Below are 25,391 nucleotides of genomic sequence, written 5' to 3' on the forward strand. Positions count from 1 at the left end.
TTATTAAAATGAAACTGATTTGACTATTCCAAATGAGCAGACTAGTGAATTTGCAGAGTTTCACATAAGCTATAAAAAAATACAGCCATAAAGCAGACCACTGGTCAGCCACCTTTCTCTACTTCGGTGCTTAAGTTTATAGCCAGTGCTTATTCATTTTCTCTTTATAAATCACAAAAAGCAAGTGTGGTGTTCAGCAAAAAATCTGGTGCCGTGTTAAAGTCATTTCCCACAGCAGTCTGCCTTCATTTTGTTTTTTCAGAAACATTCAGTGATATCTTGAGTATTAGTGATGGGTATAGTTGGTGTTTGTTCTTTACAAAATATATATAAGTATGGGGGGGGTAATCAAGTATCAGTCATTTGAAAAAAAATTAAATGGTAAAGTCAAGTTATATTCCCATGTTAAGTTAATGTGTGGTTTGATTAGTTTTGACTGTTGGCTGAATATTAAAATAAAAAGGAAGCACAAATTTCTTTAGCTAAGTCAATATTAAGATGTGGACAGACATTTTTCAAGTATTACCTTACAGTTGAATTTTTTGGTTAAATGCCTAAAAGTCTAATTTGACAGTTTTTAAAAAAGGGGCAAAAAGTGTATGTAGAGCAGATGACAGTGTAGCCTAGTGTTTGTTTTACCTGTTGCATGAAAGAGAAACATTTCTACAGCAATGCAGGTGATGTTCTAGCCCAGTGTTTGCATAAGGGTAATGGAGGCAGTGTCTTAAAGCCTAATTCTTTTCTAGTTCGATGTAGCTATTACTGGGAGTTTTCTGAAGTTTTGTTTAAGTAGTCTAATATTTTTATGTAAAGAGCATTAAATTTTGCTATGTATAAATTTTTGTAACCTAACAGTGAATCAATATTTTCTATCAGTGCCAAGGGCTTCCTGTAGCTATATCCAAGTGTTACAATAAATATTTGTAGATAATAGACACACCATTTGTCTATACTTATTTTAAGACTCTTTTTAGACAGTTATAGCTGTACAAACAATGAGAAAGTTACTTTATTTGGATGAATTCTACATCTTACAACTTTTGAATTTATCTCTGATAAGTTCATCCTGAGTAAAATAATTCAATATTTATTGAATATATCACCAGATTGGGGAGAAATGCTACCAGGACTTTGCTTCTAGGTGGCATGCCACAGGCTGTAGATGTTTCCAGTGTGATAATAGCCCACAACTGCTACAGCATTTTAAAGAACAAATTAAAGTCGCATCATGCACCAAAGTACTTTTCATAAGTTCTTAAAATCAAACTAATATCCTGGGCAGTAAACATATAGGACAGAAGACCATGTGCATGATGTAATTATTTTTCTTCATATTTGGTTCTTGAGCGTTATACAAAATTGGAAATGTCCCTACCTCTCAATGCTCAGCTGCTATCCCAAATCACTCGGCTCTGCTGTGAAGTTACCTGTAAATATCCTCTTGAGCTAAATATTAATTTACTAAAAAAAGTTAGTTAAAGCAGAGAAATGACATTTCTTTCCTTCAATTTGCTTTTTTTAAAAGGGATACAAACTTTTAAGTATGGCCAACTTGACTTCCCACTAGTGACTGTGGCTGAATGAAGAATCAGTCAATGTTAATTATTACACATCTCATGCATTCAGTTTTACAGAAAGAGATTGCTAACCCTGCAACCACCTGAGAGTCAAGCTAGGGTTTTCTCCTTGTTACATGTTATCAGTAACCATGGCCCAAACTACTAATTGCACCTTCACTATACCTACTGTATAGTACAGTGGTTCTCAAACTTATTTGATTATGCCCCCTTTCTTTGTGGCTGTAGTAGTTTACACCTCCCGCCACACAAGTACATATACGGATCGATGCAGCAGCAGTGCTTCACTTCAATCAGTTTCAGCTTCTTTGTTTTCACTTGAAGTATTATGTTTCTGTTGCAGGAGTGAGCCAACAAGCCATTGTAATAAGAGCAAAAGCAAAACTGTGATTGTGGTCCATGCTTACAATTTAATCCATTTGCTATGATGTGGTGTGTGCATTTATGTAAAGTTTATACAAAGTTGTTGCCATCTGAACAGAAATGCACAAAATGCACAGCACTAACTGAGGACCTGATCGATCTGGAGAAGTCCGCTTTGCTAGTTATTTATTGCTGGTGGTAAAATGTGCAACGAAAAGAGTCCCCCACCCCCCAAAAAAATCTCATTCTTTCTCCCCCAGAATACATTCCCTGCTCCCCAGTTTGAGAACCTCTGGAGTAGTACATATTGCTGCTTTAAAATATTTACCCACAAACCAAAGAGTACTTCCATATTACATTTATTACTAATTAGAAATTCTGTACCTCAATAATGAGAACGTGTCAGAGTACAGGTGACACATTTTATTATAAAATACCAGAACAGTCTATAAAATGCAAACCTAAAAAAATGTAGAAGATTAAGACAGTTGTGCTTGTACCCTCTCTTATGGAAGATACCAGCAGTGAAACAGCATGAAGCTCACCTTTTAAAAAATGTATTTTTCTTCCCCCGTCTTGCTGCTGCTTTAGAAAAGTACTTAAACAAGTTATCTCCAGTGAAAAACTACACTAATCTAAAGGTGGTCTCAAAGAAATAGTTATCAGGCATCTATCAGAACGCATTAAAATTTGTAATCATAATCGACATATCTGAGCCCTTGTGTCGCAGATAGTATTCTTGACATGCCATTTGTGAAACCAGCAATATAAGCATGCTGGAAAAGACACTCACTTTCAAATCTACTTACTTTGAATTTTCATTTTTATCATTTAATCTTTAAAACTCTTCTCTTAAGGCAGGATGGTATTTTTTAAAAGCCACCTAATTTACCTGAAAAAATGTTGAACTGCTTTACATCCTAATAGAATAGGCACCTTTGCTTTTCAGTCACAGCCCACAGCTTTTTCATGAGTACGAAAACAAAGACTTTCTGATCAACAGGCTGCAGTGACTCCTAGAATATTTTGTAAAGATATGGGAAAGCTTAAAACACAAAGTTAGGCCATGTGCTTACGATTTTAGCAGCTATTAGTACTACCAGTCCATAGTAGATTCATCTAAAATTACTCATTTGGGATAACGTCTTTGTAAAAGGCTTCTAATTTTTTTAATATGAACATGTTAAACTTTAATTCTGATCCCCAGCTGAAACCATTGTGCATGAAAATATTCAGTTCTTGTGGTGTAGTGACTGTTTACATAACTTCACACCATCCTCCATTGTGCTGGTCATTAGGAGATAGTAGCTGCTATTCACCAGAAGTCTTCATCCGGTTCTCCATGAGAGACGCCTGCAGCACTAAATGTGGGATGGAAGGGGAAAGGAATTATGAACTGGTTCTGAAGCAGTCTTCTACCTGAAATTTACTCATACTTCTAAATATCTTCCCTTCCTACTAGAAAGTTCCAGTTGCCTGAGATTTAAGAAGGGACAACCTCCTTAGGGTAACCAGATGTCCCAATTTTATAGGAACAGTCCCAATTTTTGGATCTTTTTCTTATATAGGCTCCTATTACCCCCCACCCTCATCCTGATTTTTCACACTTACTGTCTGGTCACTCTAAACCTCCTACCTCTGGCTTTACAAATTAGCCTTTCAAATTACAGTGACATAGTCAATAGTCCCAGGCAGCAAGTGGATTCTTGAAAATTAATACCAGTGTCTGAGCATAAGCTTCTGACACAATGAAATCATCCTATCAAAAAATAAGAGGGTATCTATTTGTGAATCATAGAATATCAGGGTTGGAAGTCCAACCCCCTGCTCAAAGCAGGACCAATCCCCAACTAAATCATCCCAGCCAGGGCTTCGTCAAGCCTGACCTTAAAAACCTCTGAGGAAGGAGATTCCACTACCTCCCTAGGTAACCCATTCCAGTGCTTCACCACCCTCCTAATGAAAAAGTTTTTCCTAATATCCAACCTAAACCTCATGCACTGCAACTTGAGACCATTACGCCTTGTTCTGTCACCTGCTACCATTGAGAACAGTCTAGATCCATCCTCTTTGGAACCCCCTTTCAGGTAGTTGAAAGCAGCTATCAAATTCCCCCCTCATTCTTCTCTTCTGCAGACTAACCGATCTCAGTTCCTTCAGCCTCTCCTCATAAGTCATGTGCTCCAGCCCCCTAATCATTTTTGTAGCCCTCCACTGGACTCTTTCCAATTTTTCCACATCCTTACTGTAGTGTGGGGCCCAAAACTGGACACAGTACTCCAGATGAGGCCTCGCCAATGTCGAATAGAGGGGAATGATCATGTCCCTCGATCTGCTGGCAATGCCCCTACTTATATAGCCCAAAATGCCATTAGCGTTCTTGGCAACAAGGGCACACTGTCGACTTATATCCAGCTTCTCGTCCACTGTAATTCCTAGGTCCTTTTCTGCAGAACTGCTGCCTAAACCATTCAGTCCCTAGTCTGTAGCAGTGCATGGGATTCTTCCATCCTAAGTGCAGGACTCTGATGAGGTTCAACAAGGACAAGTGCAGATTTCTTTTGGCCCAATCCTCTAATTTGTCTAGGTCCCTCTGTATCTTATCCCTACCCTCCAATGTATCTACCACTCCTCCCGGTTTAGTGTCATCTGCAAACTTGCTGAGGGTGCAATCCATGCCATCCTCCAGATCATTAATGAAGACATTGAATAAAACCGGCCCCGGGACTGACCCTTGGGGCACTCCGCTTGATACCAGCTGCCAACTAGACACGGAGCCATTGATCACTACCCAAATGCAGATAGATAATACACTGTTTTTGTTAGATGGGAATCCCTTATTGTCACCATTCATGCACAACCTTACGTAACACGGTGTTCAGCATGCGAGAGGGGAGAAATATAAACTGCCTACGCTATGCGCTAGAGATGTAATTTCCTTTGCTAGTCTACACATGCTTGCGCTAGCTCTCATTGACCAATACGAGTATAAATAGTGTAGCTGCAGAAGCCTGGGTAGTGGCACCGGAGGTTGGGCTGGTCAGGGCAGGGTATTTACCCACCGGTTTCAGGTGGGTTTCTATGGGGTATGGCTCAGCTGTGCCTCCGCTGCCGAAGAGAGCTAGCACAAGCAGGGGAAGTCACACCACTACCTTGTAGTGTAAACACAGGCACAGTAAGGAAGACACACTTTAGTTACAACTTAAACATTTATTGCATAATTTAAATTTGTATCTACTTGAGTAAATGTATCTTATTAAACCATTCAAACTTCTACTGAAACACTCCAGCTACATCTGCTGTTTTTTGTCTGTACCAGGGTTACTCTAACTTCCAATGATTTCAATGGAAAGACCATCATCATAGGTGAAGCGCAGAAGCATTAGCAGGAAAAGCATTAAAATACCCTCTAGTTTTAGCTAAGAATATAACAACCAATCATTGGGAAGCAGGGATAGTTCAAGATTTACTTAAACAATTAGCTCTTTGTGTAAAAATTCAGACAAGCCAATCCACTCGAGCATAACATTGCACCACTTCTATTTGCAATATAAAAAAATAAAACCCACAGATCTAATAGATGGAATGAAAAAATGGGCTTTGTGGGATGGCTTAGGGACCTGTGTAATGGGATAAGGAATCTTTTACATCATTGGCTCAGAGCTGAAGCAAGTGAGTTTTTATTCTCCAACAACTCTTTCCTGGTCTACCTGAAATAAATTGTTAATCACAATCCAGTGCCAGAATGAGCAAATATATACATAACCAAACCTACTCTGCCAATTTGGCACTCTCATTTGTTGGCCTTGCAGAGATGTTAGGCAATAAGAGTGTCATTAACACACAGGAATTCTCTCAAGCTCTGGGCAATGTGGAGGTTGTGCTGCTGCTGTCCCATCAATGAAGGGCTAATCAGCAGGGCTGTTGACCTATCTCCCTTGAATGTAGTTGCTTAACAGCATTGTAAATGAGGGTGTTTACACATGCTGTAATAATTTCTTCACCCAAGAGAAGAGGGCTGCATTTTTCTAAGGAAAATTAAAGAAAAAACTAGTCTTCTTTACTTAAAAGGATACCTAACTTCAGCGTATTGCTTTTGATCTACTTGTTTAGGAGAAAGGTTTGTCTGAAAGTTATGTATGAATTTCATTTTAAAAGGCAGACATGTTAACTATAAATCGAACCACAACTATCACATTAACAAAATGAGTCACATTTTCAAGTAACTGAAATACCATTTCTGTGACTCCTTAGCAATTAATAATACCTCAGCTTTAAATAATAATTGTATCCAGCCTGACCTGTCATCTTTTTCACTAGACAGAAGTTTCTCTATCAGTGATACTTCTTCCGCTTCCTCTTTTTTGGAGCTCTGGCAGACAAGAGAAAAGCATTAAATTTGGTTCTTTGGCCTAACTTTACAAACATCGTAGTACTATTGTAGCATATGATCTTACAGAGAGCTTAAGCACATAGCATTTGTTGACAACAATAGCTTATCAATCTATGTAGTTTTATGCACACCATGACTTTTTAAATAATGTCTTATAGAAGAGCAAGCACATTGCCAGCAATATGGTATTACATCCCAAAAGTAATGATGTTTGGGGATACAAAATGTGAACCACTTCTGAACAGAAAGTTATAAAATAATTTTATTACACAAGAAATTCCATTTTTGATGACAATCCACTCACTGGAATGCTTCAATGGAATTTTTTTTCAATCACATAGTTACTTGTTCTCTCAGGGCTAAATGTTTAATTTTTGACATCCATTCATCTGGAAGCTATTTCACACCTGCAATTTTTGTGCACTCTCATTTACATGTATAAATGATAGCAGTGACAGAGGCAAACCCAATTTCTGCAGAAATGGGTTTTGGAAGTATAAATTCTATCGTGTGTGTTATGTACATTATGCATACCGACTAGTGAACGTGCAAGAGGAGGTCCCTTTAAAAAGTAGGCCCTCAGTTTTAACTATCCTGTTTACATACAACATTTTGAAACCATTAATTTCTAACTACATTAAATACACATATTCTATTGTTCTGTGTTACTGTTTGACATGATGCAATATAGCTGGGCACAGCCTTATATAAGAAACGTAATCTTGCCGTTCCCACATGACCTAGGCAAAACTCCTTGGGAAGACAGATCTCCAACAGTGAACAGACCAACTATATTATAAACCTGCTCCTCTTCTCACAATTTGTTACTCTAACTTTCACACTGAAAATGAAGAAGACCAAATTGAGTTGACAGTATTCTCCACCTCATGATCTATGGATACATCGTAATTCAGACAAAACGTTGTCCTCTAGAGTCACACTTTGAAATCACCCTTTTACTGCCTACAGGTTTTGGTATATCACCTTGTTTGTCAGCTCCTGCTCTCTGCTCTGCTGTATCAGTTTCATATATTTTTCTAGTGGATTAGGATGAGGGTCACACAAATTGTCTTTAGCGTCAGGATTACTGATTTCTGAGTCTTCCACTTCACGGTCTGTCTTTTTTGTTTCTTCTTCACTTTTCAATGAATCTTGGATCAACTTCTAAAAAACACAACAAAACAGCAATACACTTAAAACTGACCAGCCAGTTCAAAAATATTTCAATCAGGTTTTAACTCAATATGTTTATATATGAAGTTCTGTACATTGCTAGTCTAATCTAGTAATCTGTGCTCCAGTCTGAATGGAGTGTTTAGTGTGACATGTACCATATTCACTCACACTTTTGGGATGGGCCAGATCATGCAGTCCTTGCTCAGGCAAAGTCCCATTGTAGTCAACGGGAGTTTTACTTAAGTAGAGACTGAGAGACTGGGTATTAGGTATCACATTATTTTTTCATTCAGTTTGTTCCAATCTGGGAGCCAATTTAGAAAACAGTCTCTAGCTTTGGCTTAGAATAAACCAAACCCTGTCCATATTGAAACCAATGCCACACAATAGTATCACATATTAACATGAATTACTGGACAGCAAGCTTTTAATCTGGGGGAAAATTTTAGAAACAATAAAGTTTAGTTATGAGAGTAAATGAGAAATGAGAGTAAATGAGAAATGAGAGTAAATCCAAGATAAACTATTCTATGTTAAATTCACATAGAAAAAACAATGTAGGAAGTCATCTAGGATTGCTATGTGGCTTATTTAGTTCACATTATATGGTATAACAAAGTTGCATTCCTGTCAGAAATTAAAATATTACATCACCATTTCTTCATTCAGTTTTTCTAGTTCTCTTTCCTCCCTTTCCAGTGCTTCCTGCCTTTCTCTTTGCCTTCTTTCTTCTCTTTCTCTCCTTTCTTCTTCCCATTTTTTCTCATTCTCTCCTCTTTTCTGCTCTTCAGACTGGCTTTGATCAACCGCTGCTGAGACAAAATTATTTCTGTGCCATTTGACATACACAGTGCTGTAATTAAGATTTGCAAGTGGTGGCTATTGAAATAAAGCATGACATGCAGCTTGGTAATACAGTGAGTGAACTGGTAGTCCCAGTTGGGAAAGATGGAAAACAGACAAACAATTAAGCAGCAAATTGATTATGTAACCGTTTCTGTATGGCACCTATAATAAACCTAAAAAACCTGGATGTGTAGTTTACACCTGTACCATATTGTTAATTTGAGCTAATTTAGCAGGCAATTTGTTTTCAATTAGTAGGTCTTCTTCTCTTCCTGGTTACACAGGGAAACTCTAAGACTGAAGCCGAAGAGATAGGACAGTTTTATGATAAAAGCAGAGGAGAGGGAGTCAGGAGACCTGTGCATAATTCCCAGCTGTGCCACAAACTTCCAGAGTGACCTTGGGCAAGTTATTTAAGCCAATTTTTTCAAATCTGGTTGCCTAACCTAAAGGAGATGAAATCCATATTTACAGTAGGCTTCTAAATAAGTGGCCTGACTTAGAAGTGGTAAACACACACAGCTCCCACTGAGGTCAATATAGATTTAGAGATGCCCTAGTTTCGGTTCTAAGTAGGAAAATGTTAAGCTGAGCCTCTCTGTGCCTCAATTTCCTGATCTGTAAAATGGAGATGATACTACTTGTCTTCCTCATAAGGATGCTGCAAGGTTTAATTCTTTAGTATTTGTAAAGTGTTTTAAGATATTTGGATACAAGAGGTTACAAAAATACAAAGTATTATAAAACAGTTATTTAGGAAAAACTATCACAGCACATAAATCTAGTTAAATCTGTAGAGTTTAAATGCTAAGACCATTTATTTCTATAAAGTAATAATTTGTTACATGCACAAAATACCAGAAGCTATTTGAAGCTAGAAAGCCTTCTGCCCACAGCAACACCTTTGGGTAAGACTCATACCAAGCAAGCTGTTCCAGACCATTATATATAGCTCTACTGAAGCATTAGAGAAATTAAGCATGCTGCATTTAAATCATCTTTGTCTATCTATCTCTGAGGGTTTTATATTGACACCCTTTACAATAGTGATTATATACTCAGCGAATTGGTATGCAAGACAATCAGCAAATGCAGACACACATTAAGGGAAACGCTGAAGAAAGCTTCTCCCTAAAGAAGCAAAGATCATGAAATTAATACTGAGGCCAAAAAAAATGAAGTCTCTTCAGAAGCCAAAAAGCAAGCTTAAAAGATTAAATTAAAACAAAGTTAACAGAAGTACTGGTGAAAATCATCATCCTGCAGTAAGTCATGAATTAACGAACAAAGATGTATTCCTTCTTCTTTAGTACCTAAACACTAGCTTTGAGAAAAGTTTTCAACCACTTCAATACAGGAAACTACAAAATGCTAATTTTTGTTTGCTTTTTGTTTTAATGCATTTGCCATCTAAAAAGGGTATTCACTTTTGTTTCTGAGCTGAGAACTCACTTAAATCCTGCTGTGAAGTAGCTGTTGCTGGCACAGAGTTTGTGACATTGCTCCCATTGACGCTGTCCCCAGATGGATGTGACACATCACTTTCGAGCTGCTCTGGAATGTCCCCTTGATCTGGAGAAGAAGTTTGAACAATGGCCTCATTATTCTGTAATTATAATAGTGGGGCAAAGGAATGGACACAAAGTGTGGGAATGGCTGGAGTGAGAATACATAAATTTAAGCCATTAATTAAGCACTCTCCCCTCCAAACTCAACCATTTAACTGAAAATTAAGAACTATCAAGTAGGCTGCATTTGCTACTTTAATCATAATCATGGCATTGTTTGGCTTTGAAAACTAGTTGTAACACGTGTTTACTAAAGCTACTGGCACAACTGAAATCAACGTATACTTGTGAGATAAAAGATTTTAAAAAATCTTATTTGATCCATAAATAAATATAGCCACAAACTGTAAAAAAACAAGGGGTTTCCTTCACATACACTCTCTCTCTATACACACACACACACACCCCGCTCACAAAAAACAACATTAAAAGCACTCAGAAGTTAGGAAATGCCAGAATGCCTGTTCAACCTTAATTAGTCACACTTGTGTGTAATGCATTATGAGATAGTCTTTAATTACACGATCACATACTATTTTGTCCACAGGACCCACCTCATTCAGGATGAATGGTGTTCACTTAATGAGCAACTATTCAATATGTTGTTTTCTCCTCATTGTTCAATGTATGGCCCCAGGCCTTATTTACTACACACTACTCAAACCCTGTTCTGAAGACAGAAGTATTTATTTCCTCATTGGCTTCTCAATGGTGCTCATTCCTATAGTATCTGAATGTTTCACAAATAATAATGAATTCATTTTCACAAGACCATTGTCAGGTAAAGGGGTGCTATCCCCATTTTACAGATGGGAAACTGAGGCATAGACAGATTAAAGTCAGAAGTATCCACTAATTTTGGGTGCCCAATTTGAGACACCTAGGTCATTAGATTTTCATGGAACTTAGCATTATATCGCTTTTTATATGTTCCAAGCACAGCTCTCATTGACTTCAGTTGCAAATGTGTGTCCAGCACTTCTGCAAGTCAGATCCAAATGTCTCAAGTAAGGTGGCCAGAAAAAGATGAACATAAACCAAACTTTTGACAGGGAGTCACTTAAGTGACTTGCCTAGTATCACATAGGAACTCTGGAATTCAACTGCCTTAATCACAAGACCTTCCTTTCTTTTCCTACAATCCCCTGCCTCATTCACTACATACCTTCCAACTACTGCAACAAATGAGGCAGAGGTCCGACACACAACTGTCTTCTTTGCTACACAACCTTGATCTATCCACAGAGCAGATCTATCTGGTGCACTGAATGAGACAGGCATCTTGTGGAAAAAATATAATGTAATTACATAATTAAAGACTGTCTCATAATGCATACACACAAGGGGACAATTTTCCAAAAACTTTTCCTCCTGAAGCACACATCTCGCACGGAAAATTCCTTCCAAAATAGTTACAGTTTAGCAAAGTTATAAGTAACTGAAAACAAGATCTTATAGTGGGAAGTCTCAGGCAACCTTAGTAATAGGTATTCATAGATTCTGAGGCCAGAGTGGACCATTGTGATCACCTAGTCTAACCTCCTGTATAACACAGGCCCTAGAACTTCCCCCAAAATAATTCCTAAAGCATATCTTTAGAAAAACTTCCAATCTTGATTCACCAGCCTCGTGTATAATGACGCACAAATCTCATTCTTGTTCATGTAGATCAGATAACCCATCATATGATTAACATACTCAAAAGCAACTGTTTTATTTTTTTGGTTTTCTTTTAAATTAGTTTTAAATGATAACTTTGATTAATACTAAAGATATGGCTACCGAAACACAGATATTACTTATTTTGTAGTCATTATCAACAATCATCATCAATATGTTGTTTTGTATACCCCATGCTTGAAACAGCAGAATTTCATGTGTGCAGACTGGCAAAAGCATGACGAAATAGCAAAACCATTTCTAATATTCTATGAGCAGAAAACAGTATTAACGAAAAAGTCTTTAAATAATCGAAGTCTAAAATGTCCATATACATATAAACTATGCATATAAATGTATCAGAGTTCATATATTTGTATAATCATAAAACACACTGCAAGAAGTATCAATGTCGTTCTTCGGTTACTATATCTTGGATCCAGCTTCTAAAAATCAGTCATCCACACAGAAACAGAGAACTAGAACATCAACAGTATGTATTCACCAAACTAAGACACTAACTAGTACAGCAAGAATGATCTTTATTTGCAGCCAAAAAGCAACACCACTATTTAGAAAATAAAAAAAAATTATCTTGCGCTGTGTGTATCTTCATTCTTACAAGTGGGTGGAGAGTGCTAGAGAGGTTTTTATTGCTATGAGTTTGGAATAATTGTGCTGTCATGGTAATTATCTGCATCAATGATGGAACCCATTTTAGGATGGACTGGCAGATGGGCGTTTCCTGTCTCCTGATGTCGCCTGGCACCATGTGCTGATATAGTTGCTACATCCTCCTTTTTCTCTCTCCATTTTTGTTCTTCTCCTTTTGTCTTATTCCTTCAGTATTTACTTCCCCGCTTTCTGTATTTCCCCCTTTTCCTTTTTTTTTCTTTTTTGCTTTTTATATGCTATGGAGAAGATACGAGGTTAACTTGAAATTGTATGATATGAGATGTTATCAGATAAGTGTTAAGCAAAATTGCATGATGGGGTATGTTACAGGACAAAGAGACCACATGCTGTTGGGTGCACAGAGGTTTGGACTCCTAGTGGAAGCTCCTCCCAGATTGCTTGTTTGGAATTGGGGGGGTGGGGGGAAGGCGGGGACGTGTTAATTCGAAAAGTTGTTTTTTTGGAAGAGAGGGAGCAGGAACACAGAGGGGGATGCAAAGGTAGATTTTGATCAGGAAGGGAAACACTGCCAGGCTCTTGTAAGATTAGTCTTTCCCTAGTACAGTGGTCCTCAAACTTTTTATATGCGCCCCACCCCCCTTAACTGTAATTGAATCTGTCCACACACATACACACACTGGAGCCAGGGCCAGAACATGGTTAGGAGCCACGGTCGGGGTCAAGGGTCGGGAGCCGGGTCCAGGAGCAGGAGTGGAGGTGCAGACGGACGTGCGGCTGGGAGCGGGCCTAAGGCGCAGCAGAGCTGGGGGCAGAGCAGGGCTGGGTGGCGTTCTCGCCACATCCCCCACGGGGGCTGGACCAACACCTGCCATGTCCCCCTGAACATTCCTCTGCGCTCCCCTAGGGGCATGCGCCCCAAAGTTTGGGGACCACTGCCCTAATGGAGTAAGAAGTACAAGGGTTACTGAACACTATTATTACGTTTAATCTGGTTAAATAGAAGCTTAGTGGTTTTTCAAACCCAGAAGTCAGAGGTGTCGTCAGTTTGGAGAGATCTGCAGGGCCCTCAAAACGAAGTTAGGAAAAGCAGCCAGAACTGCCTGATATTTATTGGCAAGTGTCCTGAGAGGAAGTTTACAGGGGTACAATGACTGTACTAGTGCCACAGAGAAATCAATAATGAACAAGGGGTGTGCCCATGCAAGGGCAGGTCAGGGCATATGCTTTTCATGTTTCTTCTCTTTCTGCTCCCTTCCTCCTTTCTGATAGCGCTGGTTTTCTTCCACTCACATGCCAATGGAAGTGCTCACTGGTACACCCAACACAGCACTGAGTGTCAGTACAGTTAATTTAGAACCCAGCTCTAGGTACAAATATCTTAAATTATCCCTTCTGTTCATGTGCATCACTAATTGGATGATGAGGCATTTAGCTAATTCTATATAGGCGCGACACCTGCTTTTCCTAGTTACTCATAGCACCCAGTCTGTTCTCAAATCCAGTAAAATAAAGGGAAAAAAATAAGTGAATTAGAATCAGTTCCTAAAAGTATCTACTGTAAAATTAAGTAATTTAATAATTTAAATGAATAAATGTCATATCCTAATTGTATGAGCAGAAATACCTAGTGTAGAAGTATTTCAACTAATGCAAGCTGCAGTAAAATAATCTACAGTAACTCCTCGCTTAATGTTATAGTTATGTTCCTGAAAAATGCTACTTTAAGCGAAATGATGTTAAGTGAATCCAATTTCCCCGTAAGAATTAATGTAAATGGGAGGGGGGGGGGAGGAGGAGGTTAGGTTCCAGGGAAATTTTTTTCGCCAGACAAAATACTATTTTTTTGTGTGTGTATATGTGTGTCTATATATATATATATATATATATATATATACATACACACACACACACACAGAGTATAAGTTTTAAACAAACAATTTAATACTGTACACAGCAATGATGATTGTGAAGCTTGGTTGAGGTGGTGGAATCAGAGGGTGGGATATTTCCCAGGGAATGCCTTACTGCTAAATGCTGAACTAGCACTCGGCTGAGCCCTCAAGGTTAACACATTGTTGTTAATGTAGCCTCACACTCTACAAGGCAGCACGAATGGAGGGAAGGGAAACAGCATGGCAGACAGAGACACACACCATGTATGTGAGAGAGAGAGAGACGCGCATTGTCCCTTTAAGTATGCTGGCCCCACTCTAAGTACATTGCCTTTTTAAGTAGATCAGCAAGTTGAGACAGCAGCTGCTGCCAGCAAGCTCCCTCCATCCTGAGCCCTGTCATGTCCCCCCCCCCCATGCTCTGTGGAGATAAGGTACAGGAGCGGGGGGCAGGGGGAGGGGGACACCCTGACATTAGCACCCCTCTTTCCCCCCCTCTGCACAGCAAGCAGGAGGTTCCCAGAAGCAGCTCCAAGGTAGAGGGCAGGAGCAGCACATGGCAGTGGGGGGAGGGACAGCTGAACTGCCCGGCAATTGACAGCCTGCTGGGTGGCTGCAGCACAGGTAACTTAGAGGAGCTGATGAGGGCTGCCGGTCCACCCTGGTTCCAAGCCCCCACCAGTTAGCTCCAATGGGCTGCTCTTTCTGCAAGCAGTGGACAAAGCAGGCAGCTGCCAAACAACGTTATAAGGGAGCATTGCGCAACTTTAAAAGAGCATGTTCTCTAATTGATCAGCAGTGTAACAACGAAACAACATTAACTGGGACGACTAAGTCAGGAGTTACTGTATTTAAAAACTGTAAAAAGAAAACTAAATGGAATGAATTAAAACTGATGTCTAAAATAACTAATACTAAGGGGAAAATCCACAGAACAGTCACCCACTTCATCAACTCATCACTGAACATAGCCAGCATGTCTGCCATGGTAAACAGAGCAACCTTAGAGATGTTTTATTTAGAGTTTAATACTGTGTTGATACCTAGGAAAACAAGTAGGGAACTGTTACCTTTGCGCATGAATTGAGACAGTGTGACACCTGGAGCTAATGCTGATCTCTGCATCCATTTCTTTGAGAAGTATTCTACCTTTAACTGGTGGTCCTTCTCCCTCCATTTCTTTCTATTTGTCAACAGTGAGTTTAATTTGCTACCCAATCATGCAGCTTTAATAACAGTTTTCTCCAGTCTTTATTAACCTAAACAACTGTGTTATCTGCAAATTCTGATACCTCAGTATTCACCTTCTTCTCCACAAACATTGTGTTACTGTAGTTAAGGCTGCACAGTTCTACTTGCATAATATTTTATTAATAATAATAATAATAATATCTAAAAAGCTTAAACTGAAATCTCTGACATAACCTAAACTGTGGTCTTGTAACTTCTCCATCATAATGTATTAAACAACATTTGTTTCTAATATGGATCCCTCAGGCACCCGCTGCTAACCCTTTGCTAATTTTAGGTTGAAAGGAATGGTTAACCTTAAGGAAAATAACAAGAACTTCTACTCTTTCAATTTACTAAGTAACTGTCTGAAAAAACACACTAAAGCTTACATTTCAGAGAAGAATCATGTTCTTCAAGGTCCTCATATGCTAGCTTCTCTGGCTTTGAAGAGTCATTGAAGTCCTGATTATCAGCTTGCTGTTCACGAAGACTGAAAGTGGGGAGGAAAGAGAACATGAATTAAAAGGTTTAATAACCAAAACATCAAGTACATCAGCAGTTAAAGATATGACAATAGTCTGTAGTACCCAAGAGTAGCTATGGACTAAGAAAACTGTAAAACCACATACGCAAACTAACGTATAAGTCAGAATTTACAGGATATGGAATTTAAATACAGTAACCTAATCCTGACCACCGTCAGGTATGAATGCAAGACTCAGCTCTTGGATAAGACCTTTCCCATCAGTCTCTCCCCAAAACACAGCCACAATTGGGAAGAGTGAAATACATATAAAAAGAAAGATATACTATGAAATTGAGTTAAAAACAGGAAGAGAAAACAAAAAACGAGAAAGAAGGCAAAAAGGATCACACATACAATGAGAAGAGAGATTAAGAATTATGCCCTTTTAACCACACTCAGGTTTTGTAGTTTAATTTGTGTCCAGTGCTTTGATGCCATGATAGTCCGTTAGATTAGATAGCCTTTCATCCCTGAAACTACATTTTACAATCCTTCTTTGGCCCTATGGAAAATGAGTTTAGTGGTCTCTTTCTAACTGCTTCTGGGGATCTGTCTATAACAGTATCAAGTATAATACAGCCAGTGTAACACAGCTAGCAATCTCTTATCCAGAAAGTAGAAAGAGACCTGCAGGTCACAAATGAGATGCCCTGTAGCACTATGTACAGAAGCTTGTCAGCACCTGGCTGTATTAGTCTTTCACTATAAGCATAAACATATAAAATATTTATGAAAAGTCTAAGCAATAAGTTTTTTATGGGGTGAGGATAAAGAGGAGGATACATAAAATGTACAGGCTCTAAGAGATAGCCTTAATTAATGTAAATTGAAGCCTAAGGGAAAAATACTCCTAGCAGTGTTGGTTCTGCCATTTCAGAAGAGAGGCTCAATACACAGAAAAACCCTGTAAATTACACACACCATCTACTGCGGTCAAATATAAGTGGTATTTCTAGAACTATATCATCTAGATAATGTATAATCAGTATATAATCTATATTAAATGGTTTTGAATCTCTCCTTTAGAGAAATTTTTGTCTGTTGGGTATATATTATTTATCTAGTGTTCAAGGACACATGCCACTCTGTATAATATTGCTAGTGTTATATCCTGTAGAAGAGTTAGGAAGGCATGGAATTCAATAGGACAGATTTAGTAAACAAAAGTAAGAGAGGTTTGTCTCATTAAGGCAATTATCTGCATGAATCTCAAATGTTTTTCACAAACCATTTTGTCACAGCAATGTTGATGAATATGGACTGTATCCAGTATCAACAACATTCCATAAAACCGCTAATGGTTTCTCAGTCAACAATAAATTATTAGAAAAATGGATTTAAAAACTATTATTCTGAGAAACAAAGATTTATATAAAGGTGCTTTATGGACAGTAAAACTGGCAGCCTAACCTATAATCAAAGTATTCAATCCTTAAATTTTTTAGGAATCAGCATTAAAGCTGCAGTAATCAAGCCTATATCTAGGATGAGCAAGAGATGGAAGGTCTCACTCATGTAGAGGGCTCATCCCTGTCCTTCTGATGATACCAATGTATTTTGGGAATAACAGTAAAGAAAACAATACTTCCCACAGAGCCAGAATACTAGAAATGCAATCCTTTCTCCTAAGGGAAAGAAGGGGTTGCTTTTATTCACTTCCGTCCCACCCACTCGCAAGTTGGGACAGGAAACTAACTGTAGTGCGGGTGTCTTGAGAACAGACATTTTTCCCAGTGATGGATGAGGTGTTCTCTTTTGATTGTCTCCCTGGTGTTCTGGACAGAATATGGACCCACTCTACCGAAAATACACCAGATTTTCAACACTTGGGAGGCAGTATCATGGTTTCTTTTTTTTGTTAGCTCCCCTTCCCTCTTACTAACCTTACCCAGCTATCTAAATCCTATCAACTATGTGACATTTACCTGATGCTCGGAGTGAACAGCTGGAAAAAGCCCACACATTTATTGCTGTACTTCAGAAAAAAAATTGTGTTGCATGCTATAGCCATTTTCTCTTACAATATTCTCATAGAGATGAGCAGCACCTTAACCCTCAACTGGTGAGGTCTATCATGTGAGATAGTGGGGACAGCATGAATGAATGGAATGGAATAGTGGAAGGTGAGACACTGTGGCACCAGGATAAACATGCACCTACCTAAGAAGCCCCAGAAAATTCCAACCAGTTCTTTTCAAGACCAAGAATCAAAAGCTCCCTAATCTCTAATTGCATAAAATACAAAAATAAATTATCTGTATCTCATTTAAAATGAGTACAAAGGAGTTGATTGTTCCAGAAAAAAATAAGGACAAATGAGCACTTGCTATGGCAACCTGAGCCTACAACTGCCTATTCTTCAACAGCAGACTTGGAGGTTAGGTGGTGGGTGAGTCACAATCCTGCAAATGATCTTTCAGAAAAACAGAATTACAAGGTAAGTAATTGTCCCTTCTTTCAAGACACCATCTATGCAGGACTCTCACTCTTTGAATGTAACTGACCTCCAGGAGATTTCTCAAGATGGTGTCAGGAACAGGGCCTGATTTAGGGGCAGGTGACCGCCTGGGGTACTGGGCTTGGGGGGTGCCGGGCTCAGGGTGCTGTTTTTGTTGTTAGCAACACTTTTCCTAACATGTGGATAGGTTGAGGATTCTGCTCATGCTGCTGGTTGCGAGTGGTGAGCGCAGGTTTTTGAAGCTCAGGCTCATTAAAACATATCTTTTATTGATGATGGCCGACGAGAAACTAACGTTGCTTTATCGCTTGAAAATGCCATTGGTCAATCTTTGGATCTCTCCGGTGGTGTGCTTCAGTTCACAAGGGCAAAGGCGAGAAAAGTGACCCTTTGAACTAAAGAACTAGGGTTAACATTCTAAGGCTGACACCTACTCTAACACTATTTAATACTGGTCCACCCAATGTTGGTGCACAGTTCAGTTTCTTGATGTTAGTACATTTCAGTTATTCTTAAAATTAAAAAGTTTCTGTAAGCTTAGATGAAACCAATTTTTTTTTATTTGCTTATACATGGCATGAATAAATACAGATTTACAGATCCTAGCGTGCAAATTTATCATCTTATATGATAGGGATAAATCATGCATGCAAGTCGTAAAATGGGCTACAAATGCAATAAAAATAAGGTATTCAAAAGTTTAACAAATGTGGGGGGAGAGGGCCACCAAAGATGCTCCTTGCCTGGGGTGGTATTTGGTCTAGGGTCAGACCTGGTCAGGAAGGCTTTGGTGCTGTTCTGTTTTTTGTTTTTTTTTTGGGGGGGGGGGGGGGGAAGAGGAAAGAATGAGAGATTCAGTGGGGATGTTTTGTTACTTTTTAACTCAAAAATTTGCCCATTTACACAGCCTGAAAAGACAAAACAACAAACTCCAAAATCCAATAGGTGATGCAAGTTTGGGCTCCCCTACTTCAGAAACAAGTTCTGTTGGCATGGGGAAACAAAGGGAAGCTCATCCTCAGAAAATGTATGTTAGCATTGAAACTTTGGGGAGTATGACATGAGGCTACCTGCCTTGCCTAACATCCTGACTGAAAACCTCGTTGAAGCAGGCAGTGGAAGTTGCTCTGCCTCACCTAGCACAAGCCTAACGATAGGTCAGCCAGGTCACAGCTGTGAAAAAAACAGCAACATAACCTTTCAGACAGAGTCTTCATGGAGATATAGCATCGCTCAAGGAATCAGTGTGGTCTTTCTAAGGTCTTTTGTGTGCTCCAAATAGAATCCCAAAGACCTTTAAACTTCAGCTTTATGCAAAGGGCCTTCCTGGTATGGGAAGGATGAGAAACTCTACCACCACTTTGGATGGAAACTACTGATGAGTTTATAACACAACCTGGCCCTTGTAAAATATGGTGTAACATGGGTTAGTTACTAAAACCTGAAGCTCACTCACTCTATGAGCTGGTGTTCCCTTCATCAGGAAATGATCCCCCCATACAAAACTTGTGATTAAGTGAGCCAATAGGCACTTTTGTCAGCCTTGTCAGGAACACAATATCTCGTAACACAGAGGGTTTATTAAATGGAATTTCAAAATTGTCAAGCCCCACATGAAGCTGATGACAATGAGCTGTAAAAAAAACAATGTACCTTCAGCCAGTTTATGATAGGCTGAAAATAGCTAAGCTAAATGAACTTCTTAGGATTAGTCTTTAAATTAGACTCTGACAAGTAAAGAGGGTGATAAAGGCATTTAAGCTGGGCTAGAAAGGGGACTGCCTCCATTGTCCCACATTTGCATTACACTACAAACCTTATCTTGGCAAAACAAAGCACATAATCTAGTTTCTCTATGTGATCAGCTCTGAACAGACTCATGGTCTAATGCTAGTCCAGAGCAGCTTTGGGAGCCATATTCAGGTCAGTCAGCATGATGCTGAAGTTCATTAGACTCTTGTTGCTCCTAAGCTTGAACAGAACCTGTTCCTCAAGAGGTTCTGACTTTAAAAAAAAAAAACCTGGTCTGAGGGTGGAGAGAAGATCCTTTTCAGCCAGGACTGATCCTGACTCTGAAAGAAGAAAACTAACTACCTTTGTTGAATGCCAAAGATCGAGTTCCAGAGCCTGCCTTCAGAGGAAAAACTAAATTATCTTTCCTGACAGCAGAGATTACTGATAGGAGAGTGTCACCCAGTATCTGGTGCGTAGGGGACAAAGTCTAGAGCAGGGGTTCTCAAACTTCATTGCTCCGCGATCCCCTTCTGACAACAAAAATTACTACACGACCCCAGGAGGGGGGGACCAAAGCCAGAGCCCGCCCGAGCCCCGCCAAAGCCCAAGCCCCACCACCTCGGGCGGGGGGACAAAGCCAAAGCCCAGGGCTTCAGCCCCAGGTGGGGAAGACTGAAACCTGAACCCCACCACCTAGGGCTGAAACCCTTGGGCTTTGGCTTCCGCCCTTGGGGGTAGGGCTCAGGCTTCAGCTTCCACCCCAGCAAGTCTAATGCCACCCCTGGTGACCCCATTAAAATGGGGTCATGACCCACTCTGGGGTCCCAACCCACAGTTTGAGAACTGCTGGTCTAGTGTCTAAATATAAACAACCCTAACTGAGCTCCCCCTGGTGGATGCTCACCAGGTTGCTGTGTTTGGATCTAACTACTGGATCCCACATGCTCTTAGGCTGGCTGGGTCGTCCCTGTCTCAAGCTCTAGACTTCTAGGAACACTCTCAGGGTACAGACTGTCTATCGAGTACCACATCCTGAGAGATGAGACTCCATGGTCCAACTGTGTTGTACCTGAAACTAGGGCTGGCCCTCCCAGCACTTGCTCCACGGACTCTCCAGAGTTCCAGTGAAGCTGTGGACCCTCTGATTTACTGTTTCGCTCTTTGGGGACTATGCATTAGTGAAAGCAGAGGACACTCAGACTCTGCAAAGGAATTTCTAAACATACACACACTTTTACTCACAGACAAAGCAGAAGAGATCTATGGAAAAGTAACAATTGTTCAGGCTACACAGGAAAAATTTTAAGCACATGTTTAAGTCCCCTTTACCTCATGCTTAAGTGCTTTCCTGAAAAAAGGTTGCTTTCCTGAACTGAGGCCTTCGTGACAAACCCTGGTTCCACTGGAATCAGTGGCCATTTTTGCCATTGACATTAATGACGTTAGGATCTGTCCATACTTAGATTATTTAACAAAATTTTGCTAGCACACAAAATCCTGCCATCCAGTGTCCTCACTACTCAGTTTTGGTGAGTCCTTTCAAGGTCCCAGGACTCTCCACTCCTCCTCCTGATCAATTTTGCCTTCTTGTTCTAGGTCTCTTCTATAAAGCCAGCAAGAGCCTCCCTTTCTAATCCCACCCCTCCTGAACACCTTCAAGTCTCTCGTCAGGTGATTCATTGCTTAGTTGCAACCCACCTGAAGTCTACACTGGGAAAATTGGTTCCCCTGGGCTTTAGTCAGATCATTGTTCTAGGATGCTTCCATCTGAATAGAAAACTATCCAGGTTAAGGATTCTGGATTGCTTTACATTGTTAGCCCACTGCTAGATGCAAGGATTTCTCCTGACACCTCCTGGGCATTTCAACTCAAGATGGAGGCTGCAGTGCCAAAGTAAAGGCACAGTACAGTCTTACAATTAAAATGACATTCCCAAAACAGAATGTAATTTGCAGACTAATACAGACATATAATAATCTGCCACATTAAATAAATACCTGATTCCCTGTAAGCCCCCAGAGCTACAAAAAGTCAAAAAGATAAGGATCAAGACTGACTGAAATTCAGATGACAACAAAACAAGAATATCCAGTCCTTGAACAAGGGCTACTGCAGAAAAAACTGCAACTATTTTAATTAGAAACATTGGACAGTTTCCAGGGTAACTTCTTCACTAACGACTATTGCTCAGAGAGGAATTGGCTGGAATGTTCTGGAATACCTATGAAGTACCTGAAGTTAGATACAGTAGGGCAGAGCCCTTTGGCCAGCCTATAGACATAAAGTCAAAAAATTTAAAGAACTAAGGGGAGTTTCCATACGGCTTACACTGGAGACATCAGACACAAGTGTGAGAATCCTGAACACATGGTATCTTTAGAAAAGCTCTAATTCATACACAGTGAAAGATGGCTGTAATCATGTGACCTAACCAATAAGGCATAAGTTTCTCTAAAAGAAATGGTTAAAATGATCTTTCAGAACTGCAGATAGTGTTACAATACTTACCTCAACTTTTGTCCATGACTGGTTGGAGAGGAAGGAGCAGACTCAGAAGATGAAAGATGGCCTGTCCTCAAAATAGGAGAAAGAGGCTGGTCGACACTCTGTTGGGAAGAGACTAGGTACGACTCACTGCTATCTGTAAAGCAGACAACAACAATTTATATCAACCAATTTCTTGTACTGTTCCTGCATATCCTAATTATAGGCGGTGCTGGTAGCACTCCCTATTGTTAGGGTTTCCTGACAGTTCCCATTATAAGACTCTATTTTCAATTGCTTATAGCTTTGTCAAACTTGAATTATTTGGACTATTTCCATACCATGCCTCTTACTGAATTTTTTTGGAAAATTTCAGCCAAAACAGTTCAGCTGTTTCCAAGAATGAGACTAGGGGAAAATATGTTGTTTTGCCCATGTTAAAGCAATACTGGTGACCCTGAAATTTGAAAGAGGATGACCTTTGTGTCTTTCACCATTCTTGTTAAAATCTACCCAAATTTGGTCAAATTAAAAGCCAATGGGAAAAAAAAATCACAGTTTGCACGTGCTCAGTAGATACTTTGATTTTAGCTGCTAAAAATCTCTGAAAATTTTGTCCTCACTGAGCATACTCAAACCTCTCACAGCTCTCAATGCCAACTGGAGGGCACATGCACCTTCCCACCAGAGCAACTGAGCCTATGCCATCCAGCCCAGGGCTACAAGGGCAAAGCCAGGCTTTCCTTTCAATGGCTGCTTCCAGCTGCACCAGGCCAGGGTACTGCCAGGCACTGAAAAAGAGAGTAGGGATCCTTCCTCTTCAATGCTCCTAATGATCACCCAGATGGCACCCAGAAAACATGATCGATGAAGCCATGTGATTTGAATGTAGAAGTGACAAAAGCCAGGGAGCAGGAGAAGATGTCTGGTAAAACTGAAACTGGAAGTGGCAGCGGAAGGAGGGAGAAAAACTGGGACTGATGGGTTAAGGAGACTGGGGACCATGGGGTGGGAAAGGCTGGGACCGGAAGCCAGTAAGGGAAATGGGGAGGAGATAAGAGACTGGGAGCCAGCTGGTGGAGGTTCGTGGGTGGGAGAGAACACAGATCAGATGAGGAGGTGTGGGGAGGAGGGGAGACTGGGACTGACTGGCAACAAGACTGTACTAGAATCATTGTGGGGCAGAACTGGGGTGGAGGGCAGTAAGATCTAACAAGGAGCTGGAAAGCCAGAGGAGAACTGGGAAGACTGGGTCAAAGCACTGGCATGAGGACCCAGACTGGAAGAGGAGCCTGGGAGGGAGACTAGATCTGGTAACTAGTTGAGGAGGAAAAGGAGCAACTGGGACAGTCTGGGTGAGAAAACAGACTGGCTGGTCAAGGAGAAAAGGACTGGGTGTGGTAAAGAGGAGAGACTTGAGTGAGTGGGTAGATTGGGACTCTGACAGTGAATTCAGAGGGGGAGACTAGGATTGGCTCGGCAAGGAAACTTGGATGAGAAACCTGAAGAGTGGAGACTGGGATTGGGCAGGCAAGGAGAATAGGACTGGGACAAGGAGTGAGGGTTGGGGAAAAGATAGGACTGGGACAGGTTGGAATGGGTCAAACCTAGGGTGGATGAATGGTTATTAGACTGTCTCCACTACAGAATACTCCCCTCCAGAATCTGGAATGGAAGAAACAATTACTTACTTTAACTGTGGTTCTTCGAGATGTGATGCAGATGTGTATTCCACTTCGGTGCATGCACACCCAATGCTCCGGAGCCGAAGAACTTTGCCTACCAGTACCATAGGAGGCGGAGCTCGCTCCTCATGCTCATAGCTCTTCCCCTGGCAACAGGAGGTGGCAAAGCCTCAACCCCTTGCCCCCTAGTTCCTTTGTACCAAACATCCAGAGATCAGACTCTGATGCAGAGGGGACAGACAGTGGGTTGCGGAATTTACATCTGCATCACATTTCAAAGAACCACAGTTACTTCTTATAACTGTTTCTTCTTAGAGTAGATGCAACAGTGTATTCCAATTAGGTGACTCACAAGCAGCACCCACTCCAGGAGATGGGTCTTGGAGACTACACCTCTACCCCGATATAACGCTGTCCTCGGGAGCCAAAAAATCTTACCGCGTTATAGGTGAAACTGCTTTATATCGAACTTGCTTTGATCCACCGGAGTGTGCAGCTCCGCCCCCCCGGAGCGCTGCTTTACCGCATTATATCCGAATTCGTGTTATATCAGGGTAGAGGTGTACCTTAATAGCACTGCAAGACCGCCCTACCAAAACTTGCATCCACCTTGGGAGGTGCGGTAATGCCATAATGGTTTGTGAAGATATGTATGGATGACCACATAGCACCCCTGCATATGTCAATATCAACACATCCCTGAGGAACACTACTGACATTGCTTGTGTTCTCATAGCATGAGCTCGTACCTGCTGAGAAGGCCTAGCTAAAGCTATTTCATATGCAGTCTTGATAGAGGATGTTATCCATTCAGAGATCATCTGTGAAGAGACGATCTGATCCGTCACACGTTCTGCATATGACACAAACAGGTGAAGTGAAGCATGAAACAGTTTAGTTCTGTCCAGATAGAAGGCTAGACACTGCTTGACAGCTAATGTATGGAAGTGATGTTCCTCCGGAGATGAATGTGGCTTAGGAAAGAACACAGGTAAACATACCACCTGGTTCAAATGAAACTGAGAAATCACTTTAGAAAACATTTTGGGGTACGGTCATAAAGTCACTTTGTATTTAGAGAACTGTTTATAATGCGTTTCTGCCAGGAGAGCCTGCAATTCACAGACTCTCCTTGTGGATGTTATCGCTACCAGGAACGC

At 40.4% G+C, this 25,391-nt stretch overlaps 1 protein-coding gene across 1 annotated transcript in view; it reads right to left on the reverse strand.

Annotated features, from left to right (window-relative positions):
* Positions 1 to 3,235: 3,235 nt before the first annotated feature.
* Positions 3,236 to 25,391, reverse strand: part of OFD1 (OFD1 centriole and centriolar satellite protein) — a 58,996-nt gene continuing 36,840 nt past the window's right edge. Inside the window, exons 17-23 of the mRNA XM_065411885.1 lie at positions 22,571 to 22,703; positions 15,733 to 15,833; positions 9,808 to 9,927; positions 8,164 to 8,318; positions 7,318 to 7,497; positions 6,242 to 6,312; positions 3,236 to 3,301 (exon numbers count right to left, since the gene is read on the reverse strand). Of these exons, the coding sequence (XP_065267957.1) occupies positions 3,256 to 3,301; positions 6,242 to 6,312; positions 7,318 to 7,497; positions 8,164 to 8,318; positions 9,808 to 9,927; positions 15,733 to 15,833; positions 22,571 to 22,703 (806 nt within the window). The 3' untranslated portion in view covers positions 3,236 to 3,255. The remainder of the gene's footprint in view (positions 3,302 to 6,241; positions 6,313 to 7,317; positions 7,498 to 8,163; positions 8,319 to 9,807; positions 9,928 to 15,732; positions 15,834 to 22,570; positions 22,704 to 25,391) is intronic.

Source organism: Emys orbicularis, chromosome 1, assembly GCF_028017835.1.
Source record: "Emys orbicularis isolate rEmyOrb1 chromosome 1, rEmyOrb1.hap1, whole genome shotgun sequence".
Lineage (NCBI taxonomy): Eukaryota > Metazoa > Chordata > Testudines > Emydidae > Emys > Emys orbicularis.